Below are 24,428 nucleotides of genomic sequence, written 5' to 3' on the forward strand. Positions count from 1 at the left end.
CTATCAGGAGAGACTGCATGGCTCTAGTAGAATGCAATCTCCAGGACCAATTTACAGGCCGACAATTGCAAATCTGAAACCTGTAGTCTAAACTGACTATCAAATTCTATCATACTATGTGAAACGTATTCTGTCCCGCTAGGGCCAGTCGCCAATCCGCACACGCAAATGCGCTCGCTGCTCACCCTATGCTAATCGTGATGCTTCTATAATAAGCGTCAGTTTGCAAGCCGGCGAGCCCGCCGAAACCAGCACCTGAAGAAACACACTCATCCGCTAACCGCCACAACAACCCTTGCGGCAAACGACCCCCCCTGACCCCCCCCCCTCCCGGCAGGAATCAGAGAGGCGAGGTGCAGCGCAAACTCCGAAGGCTAACGTGTCTGGGACCGTCGACGGTTCGAATAAGCCGGGCACGGAGCTGTCATGGACGCATGCTGCAACTTGTCGGGGGTAGCGCCTTGGGTAGCGCTGTCCGGAGCAGTAGCGCAGGTGCGGCTAAATGTTGCTGCTTGCTTGAGTCGCGGTCCTGACACTCCTGGCGTCATCGCGCAGACTCCGTCACTCCACGGATACACGTGTAAGCGATTGCCCCCGCCGCAGAGATGTGCGGGAGGTGCCGGGGCCGCCAAATAAAAGCGTTCTGCACATATTTCATTCCCTTCAAGCCCAAACCCCCAAAACTTGACCAGTCGCCAACGCGCGCCCTCCGCCCTCGTCATGAAATCCTTCGCCCTGCTGCTGCTGCTGCTCCTCCATCCTGACAAGGCGCTCCTAGGTGCCCGGGCGCGTAGCTGCGCGCACATCTAAACATTGCTGACACTTGCTGTCTTTCCGTCCACTGGTGCCAGCCAGTCTCCCTGCTTCGAGCCTGAGGCTTAAGATATACATGTTCACTGCATTTTGTGCATGGTTCAATGCCGTGGCAGGCATCCCTAGCACCCCTTGTGCTACGGTATGCTAGGCGCTGCAACAACCTGCAACTGAACTCAATCCTTCCAGCAACGTGCCAACCGGGGCCCCATCATGAGCCCTAGTGGCCGAGCCCTTGCTGGTGCGCCGCCGGGGGAAGCCACTGCCACTGCTGCTGTTGCTGTTGCTGTTGCTGCCACTGCTGCTGTTGCTGCTGCTGCTGCCAGCAATCGTTGCCAGCAGCAGGCGGCAGAGATTGTGGAGGCAGCGGCACGGCGCCCCAGGCCCCCACTGGTTCTGGCTGCGGCTGCTGTGGCGCCTGTGCCGGCGTGTACGGCCCTGGGGCCAGCTGTGAAGGTGGCGGGTCGCATGGGTTCGTGTGTCCGCCTCCGCCGCGGACCCAGCAGGACAGCCCGAGCCCGCCGCTTGCCGGCGGTTGTATCGCCGGCAGTAGCTGCGGCGGCGCCTGGTGCTGGTGCTGGGTCAAGCCCGGGCCCTGCTGCTGGTGCGGCTGCAGCTGTGGCTGCGGTAGCGACATGATGTACTGTTGCTGTTGCTGCTGCTGCTGCATCTCCGGCTGCGGCGGTTGTAGCGGCAGTAGCACAGGCTGCGCATGAAGCTGTTGTAGGCCTAGTGCCCATGGCGGCGGCTGCTGCGGCACGGGTGCATGGACAGGAAGCCGCTGGGGTGGCGGCGGCGCTGGCTGCAGCGACACAGGCGGAGTGGTGCTCAGCAGGTGTGACAGCGGCTGCAGGAGGGGCAGGGGCTGCGCCTCGCTGTGCGCATGCTGGTGCTGGACCAGAGCATGACGTTGTTGCAGATGCTGCTGGTCGTACCTGAAGGCGGCGGCGTGCTGCTGTGTTGCCGCACCCATCTGGGCCGATGCTGGCGGGTAGGGGCCGAGCCACGACGGCTGCGCCGCCAGCAGAGCAGCACCGCTGAAAGCGTCGGGACACAGCACTGTATGGCTGCTGCACATGCTACTGCCGTCGCTGCTACCGCCGCTCCTGCCAGCCCCCCGCCAGCCGCCCCTGTCCGAGTCAGCACGAGCCCCACCACCAGCAGGGCACGCGCCGCCGCTCGAGTCACCAAACCGCCCGCCATGCGAGTTCTGCGGCCCAGGCAGCAGTGCGTTGTGTGAAGGCTGCACATGCAGCTGCTGTTGCTGTTGCTGCTGTTGCTGCTGTTGCTGCTGGTGCTGCTGCTGGTGCTCTTCGTACCAGTGCTGCTGTGATGCACATTCGTGCCCGCCGCCGTGCAGTGGTTGACTCGTGTCTGGGATGGGCGGCAGCCAGGGCTGCTGATGCGGCCAGTAGTCGTGCGGCAGCGGTGCTTGCTGTAATGGCAGCGGCGGCTGCGGCGGCAGCGGCGGCAGCTGTGCTGGCAGGGGCGGCTGCATTGGCAGTGGTGGTTGATTCAACAGCGGCGGCTGCGCTGGCAGTGTGGGCTGCATCTGCGTGGGCATAGAGGAGGGCAGGGCACTGCCGGCTGAGTAGCCTGCTGTATGCGCCGCATTGGGCGGGTTCTGTGCCTGGTGCTGAGTCCCTGTCGGTGTGATAAAGCCACCGTCCAAGAAGGCGGCGGCGGTGGCGGGCCCGGCGGCCGAGCCCGCAGCGGCCGAGCCGCCGGCGCAGCCCACAGAGTGGTGCGCAGCGGCGGTGTGGAGCGTGCTGCCGGGAGGCGCCTGTGGCGTCAGGAAATCCAGCGGCGACAGTTGTGAGGGCGGCGACGGTTGTAAGGGTGGTGGCGGCGGCGGCTGCAGGGGTTGTGGCGGTGCAGGTGCCGGAGGCTGTTCCTGCGGGAGCGGGGGCTGTGGTGGCGGCAGCTGCTGCTGCTGCGGCTGTGCTGGCGGAAGTGGCGGAAGCGGGGCTTCAAAGTTGTGCGCATGCTGCTGTGCCGTCGTCGGCCACATGGGTTGTGGTGGTGGTGGTGGCTGAGGCGGCGGCATGAGGGCGGTGGGGCTGACGCCTGCCGCCAGCAGCTGCTGCAGACACGCCGCCGCGCCCAGCTGCCGCGCCGTGTCCTTGTCCGCAGCGACCTGCACACAAGGGGCCACGCACGCAGAAATACAAACCGCAGTTTGCGGTGCGGCATTGGATCCATCTCGCTTGAGGAGTCAGAGCCCGGGGACACACTAATCATAATGCTGTACTGCATACAGGTCGCATACACACGCGCGTATTTGCACGCACACAGCACATGCAAACACATCAACGCACGCATGACACCGACGCAAGCGCCTCCCACCTTGCCAACGGCGATTATTGTTGCACCCGTCTCCCCCGAGCGTAGCTCCACCGTTGCGGCAAAGCAGGCTCGGCTGGCTGTGGTGGAGGCCGCCGCGCCGCCACCAGGCCCTGAAGCGCCGCCAGCACCTCCGCCACTGCTGCAAGCACCAGCAGCACCACTCTCTCCTACATACTGATGGTGCCGCTCCAGTTCCAACTGCGAGGGCGCCAAGTGGCAGGACCGATCAGCGTTGGCGCCGGCTGCACCTTAAGTTTTCTATCCCTTCGCGTAGTGGCAAGGAGTCTGCTGCGGCAAACGCTGGTCCCCGCACCCCCCCCTGCCTGCCTCCATGCCATGCCGTGCCACGCCATGAAACACATGCACGTACGTACCTCGCACCGCCAGCCTGTTCTGCCCGCATAGCGCTGCAGCACCTCCAGGGGCAGCAGTGGTGCGCAGGGCGGCGGCGGCGGCCCACTACTGCTGGGGCTGGAGCTGGCGGCAGCAGCAGCCACAGCACCGCGGCCTGCCGCCACCGCCACGCGCCCATGTGGGTCCCGCTGCTGCTGCCAGATCGCCTGTGCGTAGAGTGTAGACATAGTTGACCCCAGCGACGTAAGGGAACAAGCCCAATCGGTCTTGCAGGTGAAGAAGCATGGTTATTAAAGGAAGATCGGAAAGGGATGCATGAAAGGTTGGTACCTGCTAGCCAGGTTAGCTAGGGTTGGCTACGCACCGTCATCAGCTTGAAGACCTTTGGGTAGTGCTCCGCCAGCGCTTCAGGCAGTGATGACACCGCTCCTGGCGCCGCAGCTTCTGGATCCGCCGGCGGCGGCAGTGGCCCTCCGCCGCCAGTGCTGGCGGCGGAAGCCGCCGCGGCGGACCTAGCCATGGGCTCGAGCGGCGCGACCGCTTGCGCCCCCGGTCGCCTTCTGTCGGCTGCTTGTGGGGTATTGGCTGGCGACGCCAAGTCCGCTGCCGGCTGCTGCTCCTGCTCGGGACGGTGTTGCTGGTGCCGCCGCGGCCACTCCCTGCCCCGGGGGCGCTTGCGCTCGTGCGGCGGCAGCAGCAGCTGGTGGTGTTGCTGCTGCCGCTCCCTCTGGTGCTGCTGCTGCCTGCAGGCCAAAGTGATGTCATCCATGGCGTCCGCGGCGGGCAGCATCACAACAGCAGCAGCACTCGCGCTGCTGCTGCTGCTGCCGCCACTGCCGCTGCTGCCACCGCCTTCCTCCACCCCCAAGCGCCCGCTGACAACGGCATCAGCACCAGTCGTGCCACCGACGGGTGCGCGTGCGGCCGCCGCCGCGGCAGCAGCCACCGTCGCCGGCTGCTGATCAGCCACCGGCGGCATCGTGCCGCCGCCGCCGCCAGCAGGGCTTGCCGCCACCGTCTTGACACAGCACTTGCCTGCTGCGTCTTGCGCCAGGTCTGTTGGCTGCTGATCCTGCACAGAATGGACGCCTCCGGTTCCGCTCGTGAACGCCGCATCTCCATGTGCCGCAACAGGGGCACCGGTAGGCGGCTGCGGCCGCGCGGAGGTCACCGGCGGATGGATGCGGCTCCAGCCTCCCGCGCCTGAGCTGCCCCGGCCGCTGCTGCCTGCCGGTCGCGGCGGTGGCGGCGGAGGCCGAGTCGGCGGCGGCGGCGGAGTCTCTGTGTCGTCTTTGTGTCTTTGGGTGACCGCCGGTCCGACTTCCGCTTCGTTTGCATTTGCCTCCTGCTTCACGCGCACTGTTGCGCTACCTAGCGGTTGCGCAGCAGCGCGCTCGCCGGTGGTCCCGGTGGCATGCTCATCAGCCCGGCTGCTGCCTAGCGCGGCGGTAGGTGGAGTAATGTGCGGTATCCATAACGCCGCCGCAGCTGCAGACAATCCTGGTGCCGCCGCCGCCGTCTTGCCGTGAGTGGCGGCGGCCGCCGGTGGCGCAGCAGCAGCCGCAGCAGTGCGGGGCGGGCTATCGAACAGCCCCTCAAAGCTGTCAATTTTGCGCGTGGTGAAGCGAGGCAAGGACCCCGTCTGCTGCTGCTGCGCGCGCGTTGCCTGCTGCTGCTGGCTTGCTGCGCCTTGCCGCGGCTGACCACCACCCCCACCCCCACCCCCACCACCACCACCACCACCACCACCACCACCACCACCTGCTGCTGTTGCAGTGTGTCCGCTGCGGTCGCTCCCGGCCATGAGGTCGCCTCGCGGCCCGCCCACGTGCGGCTGCGGCTGCAGCTGCAGCCCCATTGCTGCTGCCGGCGGTGCCACCTGCTGCGCTAGCTTTGTGCGTGCCCGCTCAACACCAGACCGCTCAACACCAGGCCCTTCCGCCGATGGCGTGTGCGAGCCGCCGGCAGCGGGCGCATGAAGCGGCGCTGGCTTGGGTAGCCCGGCCTGTTGTTGCTTCGCTCGTTTCAAGGGCCTCGGTGGCTCCTCCCTGCTGCTCCTGGATCCCGCTGCGCTGGTGGCTGCTGCCTGCTGCTGTGCCGCTGAAGCGACTGGCGTCATCCGGGCCGACGCGGCGCTGGCACCTCCCTGCTGGCGGCGGCCCACCTCATCACTGCGGCTGCTCGCGCTCTCCAAGCTGACCTCCACAGCCACCAAACGGCCACCTGCAGCAGCCGCTGCGGCATGACCAGCCGCAGCAGCAGCCTCCGCCACTGCCGCCTCCGCCTCTGCACCAGCGGCCTCCCGCACGGCTGTGAAGCGCAAGCTGCTACCGGGCCCCGCGCCCACATGCCGCAGCCACTTGGCCAGACCCTGCAGCCGCCACCGCGCGATGCGCTCCACGGCCCGGATGCCGTCGCTCTGGAGGACGGCCGACGGCGCAAACTGCCGCTGGTGCGGCGGCACGCGCAGCGGCAGCGCCGCCGGGCCTGGCGTCGTGCCAGGTAGCACACCGCTCACCGCAGCCTCGTGCCCCAGCAGCTGCGCCACGGCCTGAACTGTTAGCCAGCAGAATTGCTGGTTGCAGGCCACAACCACGGTGCCCGCCACGGCCCCTCCCTCCACGCAGCTGCTGCCGCTTGGTTGCTGCTGATGCGCAGCAAGACTTGCTGCTGAAGAGCCGTCGGCTGCTGAAGAGCCGCCAGCTGCCCCGCCGACGCTGCCGATGGCCCGCTGCTTCGCAGCTTTGATGAACCGCACAGAAACAACGCCCAGCGATGCGCCCACCGTCCCATCCCTGTCACCAGAATCATCGGCGGCGCCGGTGCCCGCCCCTGCCACAGCGGCGGCGTCAGCATCACCAGCAGCGGCGCTTACTGCGGCGGCAGTCCGCAGACTGCTGCCATCAGCGGTGCTGAAGACGAGGCGGTCGCCCTCCGCCGCGCCGAGCGCCCGCATCCATGGGCCCAGCCCCGCCACCTCCCAGCGAGGAAGCACCGGCGACCGGCCGCTGCTGCAGCTGCGGTCGCCAGCAGCGCTAGGCTCTGCCGCAGCCCGCCGCTGCTGACCGCGGCTGCTGCTGCCGCTGACGACCAGCCTTCCTCCGCCAGGGATGGGAGCACCCGTGTTGCTGTCATGAAGGATAACGGGTGGTGTGTCATGGGAGGCCGCCGCCTCCGAGCCCAGTAGCGCCTCCACCAGCGTGTACCTTACAGCAAAATGGTTGTTGACGAAGGCGGCAAAGGACTTGGTGAGCACAAGTCCCAGCTGCTGCTGCCCGTCCGGTGCTGCGGTGGGCCCATTCGCTGCCGCCGCCCCAGGCTCCTCCCCAGTCGCCGTGGCCACAGCCGCGGCCGGCAAAAGCCCCATCACCGCACGCCCGCACGGCAGTAGCACCGCCAGCTGCAGCGGTGTGCTGTTGCCGGTGCCGAGCGCCCGCCGTAGCGGCCCCAGACCGGAGAGGCTGTAGCGGTGCAGCCCGCGGCAGGTGAGGCGCGCCCCCGAGTACGGCCGCACGCCATCAACAAGCCCGGCTTCCTGCTGCGGCCCTTCTCCAGCAGCCCCGCCGCCCGCCGCCGGTGATCCCGGCATTCCCGTCGCCGCCGCCACCACCGCTCGATAGTAGAGCTCGACGTCACGGCTACAGCTGCCGGCGGCAGTAGCAACAGCTGCTGCTGCTCCTGGATCGCCGCTGGCTACTTCTTCCGCTGCCGTAGTGGCTGTAGCACCAGGCGCCGCCCCTGCTTGCTTGGTGCCTGCGGCGGCTGTAGCAGCGGAGTTCAGGGCTGCCGCCGCTGTAGCAGCGACAGCCGCCGCGGCTGGCTCACGCGATTCCCTGGCCTGGAAAGCCCGTGCCACGGCCTCCGCCTCCACCGGGAAAGCGGCAAACGCGGCGTCACGTGACAGGCCGCAGGCGCCAGTCCTGCGGCTGTAGCTGTCAAGACAGAAAGACTGCTGCTGCCAAAGCGGCTGCTGGTGCTGGTGGCGCTGCTGCTGAGCCTGTGACACGGCTGCAGGTGCCGCCACTCCATTGTGCAGCTGCCGCTGTGGTGATGGTGGTGGCCGCAGCAACGCCGCACCCGCAACAAGGCTATTGCCACAGGCTCCGCCGGATGCGCCTACCAACCCCGCCACACACGAGCCCGCGCAGGCAGCGTCATCATCAGCAGGCTCCTCCCCCTTCACCGTCACAGTGACGTAGGCTGCTGCTGGTGCTGGTGTGCTCGCACCCGCGCTGCCGCCCGCCGCCAGTCCCCCATCTGCTGTCATGCTTGCATCTCCAAGACTCCTATGACTCTCTGCTGCAGGGCGACTTGTGGGAGATCTTGCTGTTGGCGTGCTGTTGCGTAGGGGCCGCCCGGCCTTACGGCGGCGGCTCCTCGGCCGCCGCAGCTCCGGAGTCCCTTGTCCATGCGTGCCCTCCGCCTGCCGCTCGCCTGTTGCCGGCGCAGCGGACGGTACCACCCGCCGCTTGCGCTTCTGCTGCCGTCGGGGCATGCCGCCATGCTGCCGCCCCCGGTGCGGCTCCGCCTCATGTTGCGAGTCCGATGATGCTCCTGCTAAGGCTTCGGATGTGCCTGAGCAGCTGCTGTCGGAAAGGTAAGCGGACAACAGAGACGTGAGGCCGCCGTCCTGCGGCGGCGGCGGCGGTGGCGGCGGAACTGCAATCTCCCGCCGCCCGCCAGCCTGCGCGCCCTGCTGGCCTGTTGCTGCCTGCTCCAGCTTTCGAGGAGCACGGACATCAGGGGCTGACGCAGTGGTGGCTGTGGCAGGGGCAGCACCTGAAGCAGCCTGGCTCCTGGCCCCAGCTGAGGTGGCTGCAAAGGCGGCCGACACACGTGCGGCCGCCTGTTGCACCTGAACGCACGCAGCATGCATGACAGGGTGGGGTGGGCGGCATGTGACAACGAACATGCTACAATATTATTGCATATCACGTAACAAAACGAAGAGTCAATCAAGGCTTTGCTTCATCTTCATGCGTACCGCCAAGCAACGCCATGGACTCACCAGCTGCTGAGCTGAGCCCAGCTGCTGGGGCGGCGCCGCGCGCGTGTCCCTGCTGCTGCCGCACGACGGGCCCAATACAATGCCAGTAGCAGCGCCGCCGGGGCTTTCCTCCGCTGGATCTGCCTCCTGCTTGACAGCAGCAGCAGGTGCCGCCCCCAGCGCCTGCTGGTCAGCGGCGGGCTCCCGTCGTTCTGCGCGAGCCCCCACCATCTCCTCCCCCTCTTCCTTGCCCTCCCCCTCCCCCTCATCGTCGCCGCCCGCCTCCCGCTGCTGCTGTATTTGAGGCAGCTCCTCAAACCACACGCCCACATCCGTGAACAGCGACTGCGTGCGGCTCTCGCTCAGCACCTTGTGCAGCATCAGCGACTGCGTTTTGCTGAAGCGCACCGGCGCGGCGGCGAAACCCAAATCCTCCCAAAACTGGGTCGTGTTCTGGTCCGAAACCAGAGCCGTGATGTACTGCAAGGATCAAGAAACATTCGGTTACGATGGAAACACCGTGATCTGATAAGAAGACACTCATCAGCCGTCATTCTTTCGACTACTGCAGGCAATGATGTGGCCATGTGGGTTGCCGCAACCGGCCCAGTCACTAGCGCTCTCTCTCTCTACCGCTGCATGCATGCCCAGGGCACTACCTACCACCACCCCTCGCAAGCAACGCCTCACCGCCCTCGATCGTCTATTTTGCGCGCTCTCACGCCCACCGCGCGCACGCACCCACGCACCTGGTGCCCCTGCTCCGCTGCGGTCTGCATGATGCATCGCGTCAGCAGCCGCCCCAGCCCGCGCCGCTGCAGGGCAGGCGCCGTGGCCTGCAGCACAACCTGTGTGGGTTTGCAGGCCAGTCATTTGAGGCAACGGTGAAGATGCAACAGAGACGAAAGTAAGTGGCTCCCTACTGACATTTCTCACATCGCATCATCACACGTGACAGACCCGCGAAAAGGTCCAGCTGAGGTGGCTGCGCAACTAACCCCCGCCTTCCGTAGGGAGGCTACCGCCGGCATGCCTCCCTCGCCAACATCATCGCCTTACTAATTGCAACATCCTGGCTGCTGTGCCCAATGCGACCGCACGTGGGCCAAAAAACGGTACACTGCACGCACTGTCTCACAGCCCACACCACGCAACCGCCCACGCCACGCCCCAGCAGTTTGGGTGCACTCCCCACCTGCAGGTGCGTGCCTTCCGCCCCGGCGCCACTACTGGTGGATGCGGCCGCCGACGAGGACGCGGACGAGGGCGGCGGCGGCAGGTTGAGGCGCAGCGCCGCCGCCGCCACCACCTCCCCGCCCAGCCACAGGCAGGCGGTCAGGTAGGGCTCGAACCTGGGAGGACGGGGCGTTTCGTTCCGAACGTAGACATGGGGACATGCATCCAGGCATTCCCCAAGGGCAACCACTGCAGCTTGATTTACCCACCGTGTGGCTCAGAGGTGGCTATTCCGCACTGCAGAACAGTGTCAGGTTTCGTGCCTTCACTTGCCCCCAAACTTACTGGCCCAAGTCGCTGCTGGCTTGCTTTCCAGAGCGTGCAAACCGGCCACGGTACACACAGCCTTTTACCTGCGTGCGTGTGAAGCCGGCGTGGCATTGCTAAGACGTACGATCGAGTCTGATTCGAGTGGCGGCAAACGGTGAGGCAGCCCAAGGGAGGTCTCGGGCCAGCAGCCACACGGAACAGGACCCATGCGCTGATGCGCACATGATACCGCTGTATGCACGCACGAAGCTAAGTCTACCATACGCCAAGGACCGCACTACTCACGTCACTGGCTCGTGAACTGCGTCAGCACGTCCCTCTTGTAACCAATCAATGCAATCTACTCACGTCAGATGTGATGTTGGGGAAGGCGTGCTGCAGGACGAGGCCGGCGGCGTGGAAGGCGTCGAGGTGCTCCGGCTCCAGCGCGGAGCCGAAGGGCGGCAGCAGCTCGAACGACACGTCACCCTGCACTCATGCAATCCAATAGCGAGACGGCGGGGCCAATATCGGTTAGTTCGGGGGATCGAGGGCCCGGGGGGGCGGGGGCAAGTCCATACCGCCGCAGGCCGTGCAGTAGGGTCGGTTTACGCGGGGGCAACACCGCCACCACGAGGACATATCCGACAACATGCAGCAATCGCAAATTGAGTTACGGCGCCACGCAACCCCTAGGACAGCGCGCGAGGCGTGCAGGCGTTTCAACCGCTCGGCATGCTGACCTGGGAGCCGGCCTGCGCGACGGCGAGCTTGGGCCGCATGAGGCCCCGCAACCCGCCTTCCAACCTTCCAAAGCGCGATCTTCGCATTTGTGTGGGCCGCCTCGCTTAAGGGTGCCAAATTTCCACCGTCTCGCTAGCTTGCATGAAAACGTGCTAAGCAACAATACAGCATTGAATCAGACCTCAGGAATAGTATGTACTGTGATACTCCTGCTATGAACACTTCGTCGGCAAGAAGGTTGCTCGCATGGAAACAGGCGCCAAAGTGAAAAGTGGGTCGCCTTTTTCGCTGCCCCTTGAGGACCAGCGCTTGCCTGTACAGAATAGTCGCCGAGTGATTTTTCATGAGCAATGAATGCCCGCGTCATGGCGGGTTCTCGTCATGGCGGGCGGTTGGTCGGCTAAGCGTTCGGACGCCCTAATGTCACACAGCTTCAGTCTTACGAGCTACGCAGCCGCCACCGCCCAGGGCCAACGCTGCCCGCCCCTCCATTTGTTAGCATACGGCACTGTAGAGTGTAGATTGCGAATGCAGCATGAGCGATACTCTTGCCAGCCGTCTAACAACTTACCGCAACAAAGGATCGGAAGCCCGCCCACAAATGCCACATGGCGCCAGTCCCAGCCCCACTCCCCATCAGCAAATTTCCGTTGCGCTGCCTGCCGCTGCGGCACTGCACAAGCTCCGCCTCAGGATGCTGCTACTGCGCCAGCGGCGCTGGCGCCGGCGGCAGCGCCGGCGGGTAGGGAGGCCATGGCCCCTGCGGCCACTGCGCGCCGCTGGCTGGCGGCGGCGGCGGCGGCGGCGCCCCCCAGGCTCCGGGCGGGGCTTGCGGATAGCCCGCGTAGGGTCCGCCGTAGCCTGAAGTTGCCAAGGAATGGGGCGGCGGCACCCAGTAGTAGCCCGCAGGGTAAGCGCTGGGATGCGGCGGCATGGGATGCGGCGACATGGGCGGCAGTGCCGCTGCTGCAGGCGCTGGTGCAGTTGCGCCGCCATCCGCCAAGCCAACAACCGCGGCAGCGGAATCGGGCGCACCAGCAGGCTTCTGTGGCTCCGAGCCTGCTTCCGCCGGTGCCGGCCCTGAGCCTGGGCACTGTTGCTGCTGATGTGGCAGCTGTGGCGGCGGCGACACGCAGTAGGCACCATACGGCATCGCGTATGGCCACACGTGCGGTGGCGGTGGATAGTAGTGCTGGTTTGCAAAGCGCGGGTCGTGCTGCGGCGGCGGGGGCTGCGGCGGTTGCGGCGGTTGCGGCGGCGAAGGACCTGCAGCTGGCATTGGCGCCACCGCCGCCGCGCCGCCACTGCCGCCGCCGCCATCAGCATGGGCTGCGCCTGCTGCGCCCTGCTGGCCCTCAGATGCTGCAGCCGCGTCCCCTGCGGCCGCCTGCAGCGTCGCGCCGCGCTGTCCCTGATGGGGGTTCTGCGTCCCCGCCGGAGGCATGAGTGCCATAAGCGGGCAAGCAAGTGGTTCTGCTGGTGGCGGTGCCGTGTCATGTGGGCGGGGCCCGTCCTGTGGTGTCGCCGCCGCGGCGCTGTCCTGGGCTGAGCCTGGGATGGCAGCAGCTGCAGCTCCGCCGGTTGGCGGCTGCTCCTGCTGTTTTGGTGGCGTTGACGCCACTGCGGGCGACTCTAGCGGTGATGGTGGTCGCTGCTGTTGCGGTGTCGGCTGCGGCTCAAGGTCCTCCAGCCGGACGCGCAGCAACTGCAGGCACGCCGCCGCTGCCAGCTGCCGGGCCGTCTCCTTGTCCGCCGCCACCTACGGCAGGGTCAAGATGACGCCTTAAGTCCTAGCTGGAGTCTGACAAGGCCCGATCTCAGCCGCTGCAAAAGTCAAGAGTCAGCTGTCATGAGACATGAGCACTGCTGACTGCCATCCAGGACCCAGACTCATCCCTCACCTTGCCAGTGGCCGTCGCGCTCACGTCGTCGGACTGTAGCTGCACCGTCGTCACGTATGCGGCCGGTGGTGCAGGTGCCGCCGCGGCCTCGCCCACGGCACTGGCCACGCCAGTGTCTGCCTCCACGCGCTCGGTGTCCATCTGGAGTGAGAACGACACGATCGCAAATTGCGGGCGCGGCAAGCTTGCCGTGACCACCAACACCGACAATACGCAAAGCCCGAGCCCCTAACACAGTCATGTGGCGCCGCTATGTCTCAGTACCTCAGCACGCGCCACTGTACCGCACCGCACCAGCGCGAATGCTCCACAGTCCCCAGACGACTCCCCACCCACCGTGATGATCCAGCCCTTGTTGGCGCCGCAGAACCGCTGTAGCACCTCCAGTGGCAGCACTGCCGGGTGGGCGTGGTGGCGCTGGCTGCCGGTCGTCCGTCGAGCTCCCCGGACGCCGCCATGGAGCCCACCCACAGCCTGCGATGGCGTGCAAGGGCCAGACCGCGCAGACAGGTCAAATGCGTTGGAGTTCTGTGGCTACGCCAGAGGGTCATGGCACAATAGATACGGTAATGGCACCCACCACCCGGGTTGCGCTGCCCGCTCCTTACCTGCAGCAACTCCCAGACCTTGGGGTAGTGCCTCGACAGCGCCTGCAACAGTTGCGCCGCCGGTGCACCGCCGCCCAGCGCTCCAGCGCTGGCAGCAGCCGCCGATGGTGTTAGTGTCGGCATTTGTGCCGGCACTGGTGCCGCTTGTGCGGCGGCAGCTGCTGGCGCTGCTGTTGCCGATCTGGTTTCAGGCGCAGCTGCCGGCGCAGCTGGGCCCGCACCTGTTTCTGGCGCCAAGGCTGCATGCGCGTCCGCGGGCACGGCCGCGGCCGCGGCAGCAGTAGCGGCCGCCGCTGCGGCAGTAGCACCAGGCTCCGAGCCTGCGGCAGTAGCTGCTGCGGGCTCATCGCCGTCGGGCTCGCCTCCCAGCACACCGCAAGGGCGCACGTCAGCTGGCGCCGCCGCCGATTCTGCTGCTGCTGTTGCTGTTGCTGCTGGTGCCGCTGCGGCTGCGGCGGATGTGCTGGCTACCGCAGCAGCCTTTGCCCCAGGAGCCTCCTCCCCAACTGGCGCTGCCCACGGCAAGATTGCGGCTGCTGCTCCTGCTCCTGCTGGCGGCGGCCCTGTGTTGATGGGTTGCCAGCCGAGCTGTGGTGGGGACTTGGCACGCTTTGCCTGCTGCTGCTGCTGCTGCGGCGGGACGTCCTCTTGCGCAGTCTGCCTGGCGCTTGCCCCCGCCTGGCCAGCGCCATCAGCAGCACACGCGCCGCCACTGCTGCGTGCTGCCGCTGCAGGCCCTGCAGCTGCGGTGGCGGCGTCATCGTCGGCGCTGCCTCGCTCCACCAGTTTCTGCTGGCTAGGCCCGGCTGCTGCCGGCTCCGGCTCACGCTGCCGCTTCTGAGCTTGGACCGGCTCACCCAACGGCAACGCGGCCTCAACGCTGATTTCCACAGCGACGATGCAGCCGCGGCCTGCACCGCTGCTGCCCGCGGCCCCTGCTGCGCCTCCGCCACTGCCGCGACCCGCAGCGCTGCCGCCATCCGAGCCCGCTACCACGGCCGACGCGCCCGTCTCCCACACGGCGCGATAGCGCACCAGGCTGCCTGCCTTCCCGCCAGCCTGCTTCAGCCAGTTGCTCAGCCCCACCATTTTCCATCGGGCCGCATTCGCCCCACCGCCCTCGCACCGCAGTGTTGCTACTCGCTCCTGGCTCGGTGGCGCCAACGCCGGCAGTTCCAGTGGGCCACTGCTGCTGCCGCCACTCCACCCAGCCAGCACGCCGCGCCTCGCCGCCTCCTGCCCCAGCAGCTGCTCTATCGCCTCGAACGGCAGGCGGTTTGCCGTGGGCGCGTACTTCACCACGCAGGTGCCTGCACAGGCCCCCATGCCAGGAACCGGTACAGCTGACTGCTGGTGAGCACCTCCGGACCCACTTCCAGCGCCGCCACCGGCACCAGCCCGCTGCCGTTGAAGAGGCTGGCCTCCAGCCGCGCCCTCGCCTGCCGGCTCCGCGCCTTCGCCCTCGCTAGCTGACTTGTCATCCGCCTCCTCCGCCTCCTCTGTATTGGTTGCCGTTGAGGCCGCCTTGCGATGCCTTGCCGGCCCCTGCTGGGGAGGAGTGGCCCCGGCCTCTGCCGCCCGTTTCTGCGGCGGCGCCGAGCCGCCGGCGGCTCCATTGCTTTGGAAGGGCACGGACGCCTCCACGCTGACCTCCACTGCAACCACCCGACCAGCGCTGCCGTTGCTGCCGCTGCCGCTGCTGCCTCCGGCACCCTCCCCTGCTGCTGCCTCCGTCACGGCTGTGAAGCGCACGCTGCTGCCGGGCCCCGCGTCCACACACCTGAGCCACGGCGCCAGCCCCACGACGAGCCATCGCGCCGAGTGCTGGTTGTCCCGCACCCCTTTGCACGACAGCTTCGCCCCGACCGCGACCCGCTGTTGCTCGTCTGGCGGCGGCACCCGCAGCGGCAACTCCGGTCTGATGCCGCTCACTCCAGACAGCACGCCCTTCTCCGCCGCCTCCTGGCCCAAAAGCTTCTTGGCGTCCTCAGAGGACAACCCAGACAACCGCAGCTTGTAGGTCACCACACAAGTGCCCGGCACACCAGAAGCTGCTGATGGCGGGGTGGAGCGAACCGGTCTGGTCGGCGGCGTCCCGCCTGCTACCGGTGCCCCCCGCCTGCGCCTGCGTCTGCGCCTGCGCTGCGTGCCCCGCCACCTGCCCCTGGGTCTGCCCCTGCGCAGGGCCCTGCTGCGTAGCTGCGGCCGGTCCCGACGTCCGCGCACCCGTCCGGTGCTGAGGCTCCGCTTCCGGCTCTGGCTTGACGTAGGTTTTGGTGGCGGTGGCTGCAGCGGACTGCTTTGGCCCGTATGCCTGGCGCTGCTGGTGAGCTGTCCGCGACTGTGGGGCCCCGGCCGCCGCGCCTGTTCGCGCAGACTGACCATCGTCGTCAAGGGCCAGCATAAACTGGTGGAAGGGGTTTGAGGCATCAATAATTGGGGGAGCGGTAAACGCAGACGCCACGAGCAGGGCCGCCCCTTTGACCTGCATGATGAGGGGCATGTTACGGCGGTGGCGGTCAGTAACATCATGGCCTTGTTCCGGATTCCGCTGCTAACATGGCAACACACAAAATAAAGTCAAACTGAAGGACGGATGCGGGACCACGGTGCGTACCAGCTTGTCGGCTTGCGCAAGCCGGATCGGACAGATGGGGACAGGGGGTCCGGCCGCCTGCTGCCCAGCCGCCGCCCCTTGCTGCATAGGATTCAGCGTGCAATTCAACATGTTCAGTTGCATGACGGTACTGGGCTCAGTTGCATGCCATTGGCCGGCAGCGGTTGCGCATCCGGACTTCAGACTGCGGAGTCGGTAGGTGGGGCTACATGGACTCCTTACCCATGTACATGCCTGCAGCCCTGATGTCGTCGCCCTGCACAATGCTAACGGTGTGGAGCCCCGCGCACCTTCGAGGGGCCGGCGGCTGTGGACGGACCAGGCATGCCCGCTTGCGGGTACTCGGGCTTCACGTCCCGCCGCTGCCGCTCCTGCCTTTCCTGAAGTTGCTTGAGCGCCGCCTCTGTCTGCGTCTGCAACAGCTGCTGCTGTTGCTGCTCCGGGCCATCCTCCGACACGTCCATTCGCTCCACCAGCTTGGGCAGCTCGCAGACCCACACCGCCGCCACGAACAGTGCCTGCTCCCGGCTCTCCCGCAGGACCTCGCGCAGGCCCCAGGACATCTTGCGCGCCCGGCCCTGCTCCCGGGCAGCAGCGCCGGCAGCAGCGCCGGCAATAGCGCCTGAAGCACTGCCGGTAGCAGTCCCAGCAGCAGTGCCGGCGGCAGCGCCGGTAGCAGTCCCAGGAGCAGCATCGGTAGCGGCACCGGCAGCGGCGCCGGCAGCTGCGCCGGCAACGCCCCCCGGCGGCTTCTCTTGCCTTGATCGCTTGGCGGGGACGATAAAGCCCACGTTCGTCCAGAACCGGCTGACGGCCGCCGTGGAACCAGTCACCAGGGTTGTTACGTACTGCGCATGGCGAAGCATAACCACGACACGTACTAGTGCGTGGGCAAAGCGGCATACAAAATGCTAATGCTGCACAGCGGGCGGGAATTGGGAACTGGGAAGAAAAGCGCAACGACTGAGCTTCACAATGGCAATCGAGCTGCGCCGCGCCACCCGCACCTGATGTCCCGCCTCCACCGCGGTCTGCATGATGCACCGCGTCAGCAGCCGCCCCAGGCCGCGCCGCTGCAGGGCAGGCGCCGTGCCTTGAAACATGACCTGCGCAGTACGGCGATAGAGTCCCAAGTGATGCACATAATCGTTAGTATCCATAAGACAAACCCAAATGTCAAACGCCTTGTCCCGGAAAGCGCAAGTTGGTATCAAGAGGCCTCCGCCACGCACCGCCACCCACCCACCTGCAGGTGTGTAGCCACGGTCTCTACGTAACACCTGGCCGCCACGTCCGGACCGAACACTGACGTAGGTAGCGTGAGGCGCAGCGCCGCAGCCGCCACCACCTTGCCACCCAGCCGTAGGCATGCCACCAGGCATTGCTCGTAGTGCTCATACCTAAGGGGACACATACGCACGTGCCACCGCATTCAGACATCCGTATGTACACGCTGCACAACCAACGCTTTACCACTCCCGTCTGCGCGTTCCCCTGCTTTGATACTATGGGGCACGCGCGGCCCTCGGGCATTGAGCAGACCTGGGATCGTCCTCGTCCTCGTCCTCGCCGTCATCCTCCGTCTCCGCGTCTTCATCACTTTCACACAGCGCCCCCAGTCGGTCACCCGTGTGCGGGCAGCGTGCTCGGTACACGCAGTGTCGTACCTGTCGGGCGGCGCGTACGGCAAACCAAGGGGGCGAGGGGCACAGGAATAAATCATGGCAAAGGCATGGGAGTGCGGTGGCTGTGTTGGCGTCCAAACCCTGGTAGACAACCCCATGCATGCTCATGGCAGCTCGGTAAACCCGTTGTCAGCTGCGGCGTGGGAAAGTGCTCGACCCCAGTCGCCCGCCAGCAGCTTACGCGAGTGCTGCTGCCCGGGAACGTGGTGCGCAACAGGGCGTACACGTCGTGAAACGCTTGGCACGTGCCCGACGCCAGGCCGTGCCCGAAAGGGGGCAGCACCTCGTAAGACACGCCCTGCAGGTTATTTAAACGACACGGTTGGCACGCACATGCCATGCGAGTTGACGCGCTGGGCTCGCAACCGTAGTTTGCGCGCTCCCCACAGTTGGGTCTTGGGTGCACGGATGCAATGGTCGCAAGTTCACCTTCTCGCCCGCTCTCGCGACCTGATGCTCCGGTCTAGCGAGCTTACCAAGCTCGACCTCCAGCCTATTAATGCGGCATGTGCGCAAAGACCGTGCTGGCATTTTTTTTGGCAATTACGCGTTGTGCTTGCTTTAGCCGGCTATTGCATTTCAGTTGCAATAACCCATTTCAGTGCAATATCCTATGAGTGGTGTTGTGGGTCTCACAAATGGCCCACTAATTAGCCAGGGTAACCGAAAGCGCAAAATTCCGAGCGGGTCAGCTCTGCAATAAATGCAGCTACTCTTGCAATAGCAACACTTACATTAATGCCGTGCCTTCTTCTCATCGTGGCACCCCTTCGGCACCCATCGCGCGGCACGCCACACGGCATCTCCCCTTGACCTCCCCTTCCCCAAGCTCGTCTCTTGCGTCAAGCATGGGCTGCATGGCAAAGAAGAGTACACCTAATGCATGCAAACCGGCCTCGGCTAGCTGCACAGCGACCGCCGCTGCCTCCGTTGTCGCTCCAGTAAGTACTGATTGCAACCAGGGCTCGTATCTGGGCTGGTAATCAATGCAATCTCGCATCTTGAAAGCTCAACCTGGGCTTACCAGCGAAGGGGCCAAGCTTAACAGGCCCAGCTTCTTCCTCAAAACTGCCACCGGTGCCGACACAAGTCGGACTTCCACGCTTTCTTTCCAATGAGCGCTTGAGCGCGCAATGACCTATCTCCAGCAGCACTTGCAACAATGCGCCAACTGTCCATCCCCATCAACACTTGCCCACTGCGCTACCGGCTGCTGCTGTATCAACGCTGCTGTGATCAACTCCAACTTCAGGGGCTACTGCTGCGCCGGCGGCAGCGCTAGCGCCCGATGGGAAGGCCATGGCCCCTGCGGCCACTGCGCGCCGCTGGCTGGCGGCGGCGGCGGCGGCGCCCCCCAGGGTCCGGACGGGGCTTGCGGATAGCCCGCGTAGGGTCCGCCAGGGCCTGGCAATGGCATGCAATGCGGCAGCGGCCAGTAGTAGCCAGGGTAAGCGCTGGGATGCGGCGGCATGGGCGGCGGCGCGGCGCCACCGACATCATCACCCGCGCCGCCACCACTTGCGGCGCCAGCGGTGGGCGCGCCAGCGGGTTTCTCCGCCGCCGGCTGCTGCCCAATGCTGAGCTGCGGTGGCTGCGGCAGCTGGGCGCTGCCCGGCATCCAAGCCGCAAACTGCGGGTGATATTGCTGGGGCGGCTGCTGCTGCTGATGCGGCGGCTGCATGACGTAGGCGTACGGCTGTGGGTAGGGCCAGCAGCCTGGCGTGTAGAACGGATGTGGCGGGCAGGGCTGCGGCATGTGGTGGTGGGCTTGCTGGCCGCCGGCATGCAGCCCAACGGGCGGCGGCGCTGGGGAGGCGGCTGCGGGCGGGTTCCCGGGTGGCGGCATGGCCCCTGCGGGCGCAGCGGCCTCAGGGCCGCTGGAGCTGCTGCCGTGTTGGGCCGCTGGAGCCGCAGCCACGCCTGCCGCAGGCGTGTGCTGCGGCTGCGGCTGAGTCTGCTGCTGCGCCCACAGGCGGTCGGGGCTCACGCCCGCCGCCAGTTGGTTCTGCAGAAAGGCCGCCGCCGCCAGCTGCTCGGCCGTGTCCATATCAGCAGCAGCCTGTGCACGGCAACAAGTAATGCCGGTAAACATTTCTGCCGACTTTTGCATGGCTCGTGCGCCTTGTTGTGCGGTCAGGGCGTGTTGCTCTAGTGCTACATCAGTGGCGAAGTACGATGTAGCACCTCATGCATGGGCCACAAGCCCACAAGGCCAAGCAGCCGCTCTAGGAACAACGAAGCCAGAACACACCTTGCCCTTGGCTTCCGCACTCGCTGACAAGTCACGCGATCGCAGCGTCACCGTAGCCTCAAAGGCCGGCATTGCTGCAGCCGCCGCTCCAGTGCTGCTGTTCGCCTCCGGGGCCGCTGGCCTGATCACCATCTGGGCCGAGGACAGAAAGGACGCTGCATCATCATGCACCACCAGCCGGCGGTACATTTCTGTCATCTAGGACCAATGACGATAGTTGGCCCCGTGCGTGTCATCCTACTCCCGCGCATACCTGCGCCACGCGCGCACGCCCTCGCCACCGCTACCCCGGCACAGCCCGAGCGTCCCACCTTGTAGTTCCACCCCAGGCCGGTGGTGGCGTAGCGGTGTAGAACCTCCAGCGGCAGCACCGGCAGCCCGACAGAACCGCTGCCGCACCCGTGGCTCTGTTGGTTGCGCGGCCCGGAGATGGACTGCAGAAAGGAGAGACCAAGCAAGCCAAGGCAGGGGTGGGGTTATAATGCAGCAAGGCAAGACACATGTCTCTAGTTCTCTCTACAGTGCCGCAATCAAATTACACACATGGAAGCTGCGAGCTTCCGTAGCCTCTTTCTTACGTGCAGCAGGCGGAGCACGCTTGGGTAGTGCTTTGCCAAAATATCGCGAAGGTGTGCCGCCTGCTGCTGCGGTAGATGCTGGAATGACACGCCGCCCCCGCCGCCATCGCCCACCCCTGGCGTCGTCTTCATACCGGTGTCATCCTTGAAAGCGTCCGCGTTGCCGCTCCTGCAGCTCCCGTCTAGCCCTCCGCCGGCGTCCTCCGCTGCTGGAAAACGCGGCGACGCCGCACAAGACACCTCGTGGGGCGCGGCCGGGGCCGCCACCCGAAGAGGAGACGCGTGCGGTGACGCCTGCAGGCATGCCCCGTCAATTGCGGCACCAGCTCCGCCGGTGCCGCCGGCGCCCTCTGGCGTGGCGGCCGCGGCGCATTTGCCTGCGCTGGCGCCACCGCCGCCGCCTTCGCTGTCATTGCCAGGCAGCGACAAAGTGCTGGCCGGCGACGACGGCTCCTTCTGCTGTGCCAGCTGCTCCTGCGACTCCCCAGCACAGCGATCCCCGCTGTACCGTCGGCGTTTTGCGGGCCGGTGCTCCTCGGCATCCGGCTGCACGGCAGCGCCGCCGTCCTCTGAAGTCACCGCGTCCTCAGGCTGCGGCGTAGTGGAGCCACCAACCGCCGCCGCCGTAAAGTCACGCCCCGTCGCCGGTACAATCTCCGCCCCTACCTCATCCACCTCCATCTCCATCCCCATCTCTGCCGCTTCAGCCGCAGCCGCAAAGTCTGCCAGCGCAGCTTCCTCCGCCTCCACGGCCGATACCGCGATTCCTACGGCCGCCGCCTCCTCTTCTGCCGCCGCCTCCACCAGTGCAGCTGCCCGTTGAACAGCCTCACCAAGGGATGACGTGGCTGCGGCTGCTGCTTGACCTGGCGGCCGCTGACACGCCAGCGCCTGCTGGTGAGCCGCGGTGGCGGCAGCGGTAGCTCCCGTTCCCGCCGGTGCGCCCTTGGTTCCGGCCGCAGCACCCTTGGTTCCGGCCGCAGCGCCCTTGGTTCCGGCCGCAGCACCCTTGGTTCCGGCCGCAGCGCCCTTGGTTCCGGCCGCAGCGCCCTTGGTTCCGGCCGCAGCGCCCTTGGTGCCGGCCGCAGCACCCTGGGTTCCCGCCGGAGCACCCTGGGTTCCGGCCGCAGCACCCTTGGTTCCGGCCGCAGCGCCCTTGGTTCCGGCCGCAGCACCCTGGGTTCCGGCCGGAGCACCCTGGGTTCCGGCCGCAGCGCCCTGGGTTCCCGCCGCAGCGCCCTGGGTTCCGGCCGGAGCACCCTGGGTTCCGGCCGCAGCGCCCTTGGTTCCGGCCGCAGCACCCTTGGTTCCCGCCGGAGCACCCTGGGTTCCGGCCGGAGCACCCTGGGTTCCGGCCGCAGCACCCTTGGTTCCGGCCGCAGCGCCCTTGGTTCCCGCCGGAGCACCCTGGGTTCCGGCCGGAGCACCCTGGGTTCCGGCCGCAGCGCCCTTGGTTCCCGCCGGAGCACCCTTGGTTCCCGCTGCCGCGCCCTTGGTTCCCGCTGCCGCGCCCTTGGTTCCCGCCGCAGCGCCCGCGGGTCCAGCGCCAGCGAAAGCAGCTGCAACGCATGCGGCTGCTTGCTCCACCTGCATAGACCGTGTGAAGCGAAGCTCAGCAAATGTTCTGGGACTGCAGGCTTGCAGTCCAGCGCATGGGCCCTGGTGGCCACCTGCATGCCAAGCCCCAGTTGCTACGCCCGCACCTGATTCTCGCTTTCCACCAGCCACACCGCGCTGCCGTGTTCAGCTGGGTCCTGTGCAGCCAGCGCACCTTTGTCAGCTGGGTCCTGTGCAGCCAGCGCACCGTTGTCAGCTGGGTCCTGCGCAGCCAGCGCACCGTTGTCAGCTGGCTCCTGCGCAGCCAGCGCACCGTTGTCAGCAGCCATACGTGATGCGTGCAACACGGCACATGCAGTCATGATTTGACCGGCACCGGGGCCAGCCTGCGCTCCTGCCCACAGGAGTCGGCTGCGGCCGGTGAGCAGCCTCAACACGCACCCATATCAACCCCATCAAGCACGTGACCAGCATTGCGCCCTGCTTACCGTGTCACCGGTGCCATCAGGTGCGCCTGCTGCCGCTGCCGGCGGCCACACCACGCCTGGCGCCTGCTCGCTGTCCTCGTAGGGGTCGCTCTTGAGTTGCGCACTGCTGCGCGCCAGAAGTCTCGTCAGCGCGCCCTCCGGATCCTGCTGCTGCAGTTCCCGCTCCTGCTGCAGCTGTTCTTGCGAGCCCTGCTCTTGCGGCTGCGCCTCCTCCTTCAGGTCCACCTTCTCCACCTTCTTGGGCCGTTCCCCATACCAGATGTTGAGGGCGAAGATGGACTGCTTGCTGCTCTCCTGCAGCACTGGCTTGAGGTCCTTAGACAGGCCCCTCGGCGGGCCCAGTTTCCCGGTTTGATCTTGTTTGAACTGCACCTCCTTGAAGCCCATGTGCCTCCAGAAGTCCATGGTGCTGCCGCTCGAGACCAGAGCCGTGAAGTACTGCAATCAGGTTCACGCAACAATGAACAAAAGAGTTATCTACCGCACCAGGTGCTTGTACCGGTATTGCACATTGCGTAAGGTCCTTCAAAAGGCTGCCTTACACCAGCGCCGCCTGCACATCGAACTCAGGAGAAGTGTCTTGCACACGCCGTTCCCCAAATCCTACCAAATCCAGGGTACACGCTTCTCCTAGTGTGCGCACGCACGCGTTCACCTGGTGCCCCTGCTGCACCGCGGTCAGCATGATGCAGCGTAGCAGTAGCCGCCCCAGCCCGCGCCGCTGCAGCCGCGCCGACGTAGCCTGGAAGATGATCTGCGCAGCGGTGGTCGGTCGACAAAGTATGAGGGAATTATGTCTAAGCACAAGCGCGCACAGCAACATACCATTGTGGACTGAAACAAGGTGGGAACATGCGGGCGTGGACTGGAACTGGCGTCGGCACAGCACAATAATACCAAGGGCTGTTGGTACCCAAAGCACAAACCGCAACGCTGAAGGTACACATCGCACCTGAAGGTGGGTTGCGAGTGAGGCAACGAGCCTGTGAGCTGCGTCATTGCCTGCGCCTGTTGTTGTCGGGAACGTCAGCCGCAGCACTGCCGCCGCCACCACTCGCGTGCCCAGCCACAGGCAGGCCACCAGGCATGGCTCAAGCCTGATGCACAATAACGGCACGTTGTCAGACATGTGGGGAAGTCATGAAGGATGGCTCGGCCGCATGGGTGAGCAGCAGCAGAAAGCTGGGTGCGAATACGGTGCGCTAGAGACACAATGCCCGTCACAGCCATCGTGATGCTACCCTGTTTGGCAGCCCGATGTAGCATACCTGGGATCCTCACTCTTCAGCCAACCGTCTGTGTCGCGCCTGCGCCCACGGTACACGCACCTCTCGACCTGTCACGGGGGGAAGCGAATTGTAACGTGATAGGGACTGCAGGTGTGTTGCTGACATCGGCGCCTGGGCGACACTGTGCAAGCTGAGACCAGGCATAGTGACCTCCATGCACTTACGTCGCCCTTTTGCTCTGGGAAACTCTTCTGCAGCAGCGTGTTCGCCGCATGGATGGCCTCGCGCTTGGCGGAATCCAGGTTTGGGCCGAACGGCGGCAGCACCCCATAGCGGACCTTACCCTGCGTGCAGGCCATTCAAGCCAGATTTGTAAGCAACGCGGAACTAATAGGCTGTGGGTACGAGAGCCTGGAGCTTGTGTGTTTGCGTGCGGACGGGCCAGCAGCACGGCGGAGGCAACTCCAACGAGCAGGCAGAAGGGCAGGGGGCGCACCTGAGCGCCGGCGCTTCAACCTTACGCCTCTGCCTGGTGATCTTTCCCAGCTCCACATCCAAGACGCTGAGGCTAATGCGCTTGCTCCTGCGCCGTTCTTGCATCGCCGGGGCTCGGTCAACCTGTGACACTCGCAATTTTACCACCCAGTTTGCTTGACAATATGCCTACTGCATACGGTGTGCCATGCTTGGCATCAAAGTGCCAATAAGAAGCGGCAGGTATTGAGCAGCTGTTGCCCCACAGCTTGAACTTGAAGTTGTTTTTAAGTATTCCCTACATGTGTAAC

General features: G+C 65.9%; 3 protein-coding genes across 3 annotated transcripts; all 3 read right to left on the minus strand.

The window, feature by feature from the left end:
* Positions 1-39: 39 nt before the first annotated feature.
* On the minus strand, positions 40-11,045 carry CHLRE_05g236878v5 (uncharacterized protein). Its single transcript, XM_043062279.1, has 12 exons — positions 10,729-11,045; positions 10,355-10,474; positions 10,022-10,089; positions 9,696-9,852; positions 9,250-9,348; positions 8,522-8,980; positions 8,117-8,368; positions 5,678-7,555; positions 3,878-5,518; positions 3,534-3,719; positions 3,160-3,357; positions 40-2,950 (listed from the first exon to the last, which is right to left on the minus strand). Exons 1-12 carry the CDS (start codon positions 10,813-10,815, stop codon positions 1,034-1,036), a joined length of 7,062 nt encoding a protein of 2,353 aa, XP_042924843.1. The 5' UTR covers positions 10,816-11,045; the 3' UTR covers positions 40-1,033.
* Positions 11,046-11,129: 84 nt separating this feature from the next.
* CHLRE_05g236907v5 (uncharacterized protein) lies at positions 11,130-18,195 on the minus strand. Its single transcript, XM_043062280.1, has 12 exons — positions 17,970-18,195; positions 17,722-17,838; positions 17,398-17,522; positions 17,102-17,255; positions 16,863-16,961; positions 16,146-16,703; positions 15,856-15,936; positions 15,465-15,723; positions 13,239-15,289; positions 12,967-13,104; positions 12,631-12,771; positions 11,130-12,488 (listed from the first exon to the last, which is right to left on the minus strand). Exons 1-12 carry the CDS (start codon positions 18,069-18,071, stop codon positions 11,430-11,432), a joined length of 4,884 nt encoding a protein of 1,627 aa, XP_042924844.1. The 5' UTR covers positions 18,072-18,195; the 3' UTR covers positions 11,130-11,429.
* Positions 18,196-18,258: 63 nt separating this feature from the next.
* CHLRE_05g236926v5 (uncharacterized protein) lies at positions 18,259-24,395 on the minus strand. The gene is made up of 10 exons (XM_043062281.1): positions 23,868-24,395; positions 23,683-23,750; positions 23,367-23,511; positions 23,070-23,168; positions 22,415-22,852; positions 22,073-22,222; positions 20,370-21,956; positions 20,103-20,225; positions 19,792-19,923; positions 18,259-19,599 (listed from the first exon to the last, which is right to left on the minus strand). The coding sequence occupies exons 1-10, from the start codon at positions 24,000-24,002 to the stop codon at positions 18,796-18,798; spliced, it is 3,681 nt and encodes a 1,226-aa protein (XP_042924845.1). The 5' UTR covers positions 24,003-24,395; the 3' UTR covers positions 18,259-18,795.
* Positions 24,396-24,428: the final 33 nt, after the last annotated feature.

The sequence above is a fragment of the Chlamydomonas reinhardtii genome, chromosome 5 (assembly GCF_000002595.2).
Source record: "Chlamydomonas reinhardtii strain CC-503 cw92 mt+ chromosome 5, whole genome shotgun sequence".
NCBI classification, from domain to species: domain Eukaryota; kingdom Viridiplantae; phylum Chlorophyta; class Chlorophyceae; order Chlamydomonadales; family Chlamydomonadaceae; genus Chlamydomonas; species Chlamydomonas reinhardtii.

Bases quoted from the DNA above. Each gene is read 5' to 3' on its own strand.
- CHLRE_05g236878v5 (XM_043062279.1), bottom strand. From the start codon at position 10,815: ATGCGAAGATCGCGCTTTGGAAGGTTGGAAGGCGGGTTGCGGGGCCTC. The intron at 9,853-10,021 runs GTAAGTTTGGGG...CCGTCCTCCCAG, and splicing joins GCCAGCAGCGACTTGGGCCA to GTTCGAGCCCTACCTGACCG. The intron at 8,981-9,249 runs GTGCGTGGGTGC...TGATCCTTGCAG, and splicing joins CAGCGGAGCAGGGGCACCAG to TACATCACGGCTCTGGTTTC.
- CHLRE_05g236907v5 (XM_043062280.1), bottom strand. From the start codon at position 18,071: ATGCCAGCACGGTCTTTGCGCACATGCCGCATTAATAGGCTGGAGGTC. The intron at 17,523-17,721 runs GTAAGCTGCTGG...GCCGCCCGACAG, and splicing joins TCCCGGGCAGCAGCACTCGC to GTACGACACTGCGTGTACCG. The intron at 13,105-13,238 runs GTAAGGAGCGGG...ACGCCATCGCAG, and splicing joins AGGTCTGGGAGTTGCTGCAG to GCTGTGGGTGGGCTCCATGG.
- CHLRE_05g236926v5 (XM_043062281.1), bottom strand. From the start codon at position 24,002: ATGGCCTGCACGCAGGGTAAGGTCCGCTATGGGGTGCTGCCGCCGTTC. The intron at 23,169-23,366 runs GTGCGATGTGTA...ACCGCTGCGCAG, and splicing joins CACTCGCAACCCACCTTCAG to ATCATCTTCCAGGCTACGTC. The intron at 20,226-20,369 runs GTAAGAAAGAGG...TCCTTTCTGCAG, and splicing joins GCGTGCTCCGCCTGCTGCAC to TCCATCTCCGGGCCGCGCAA.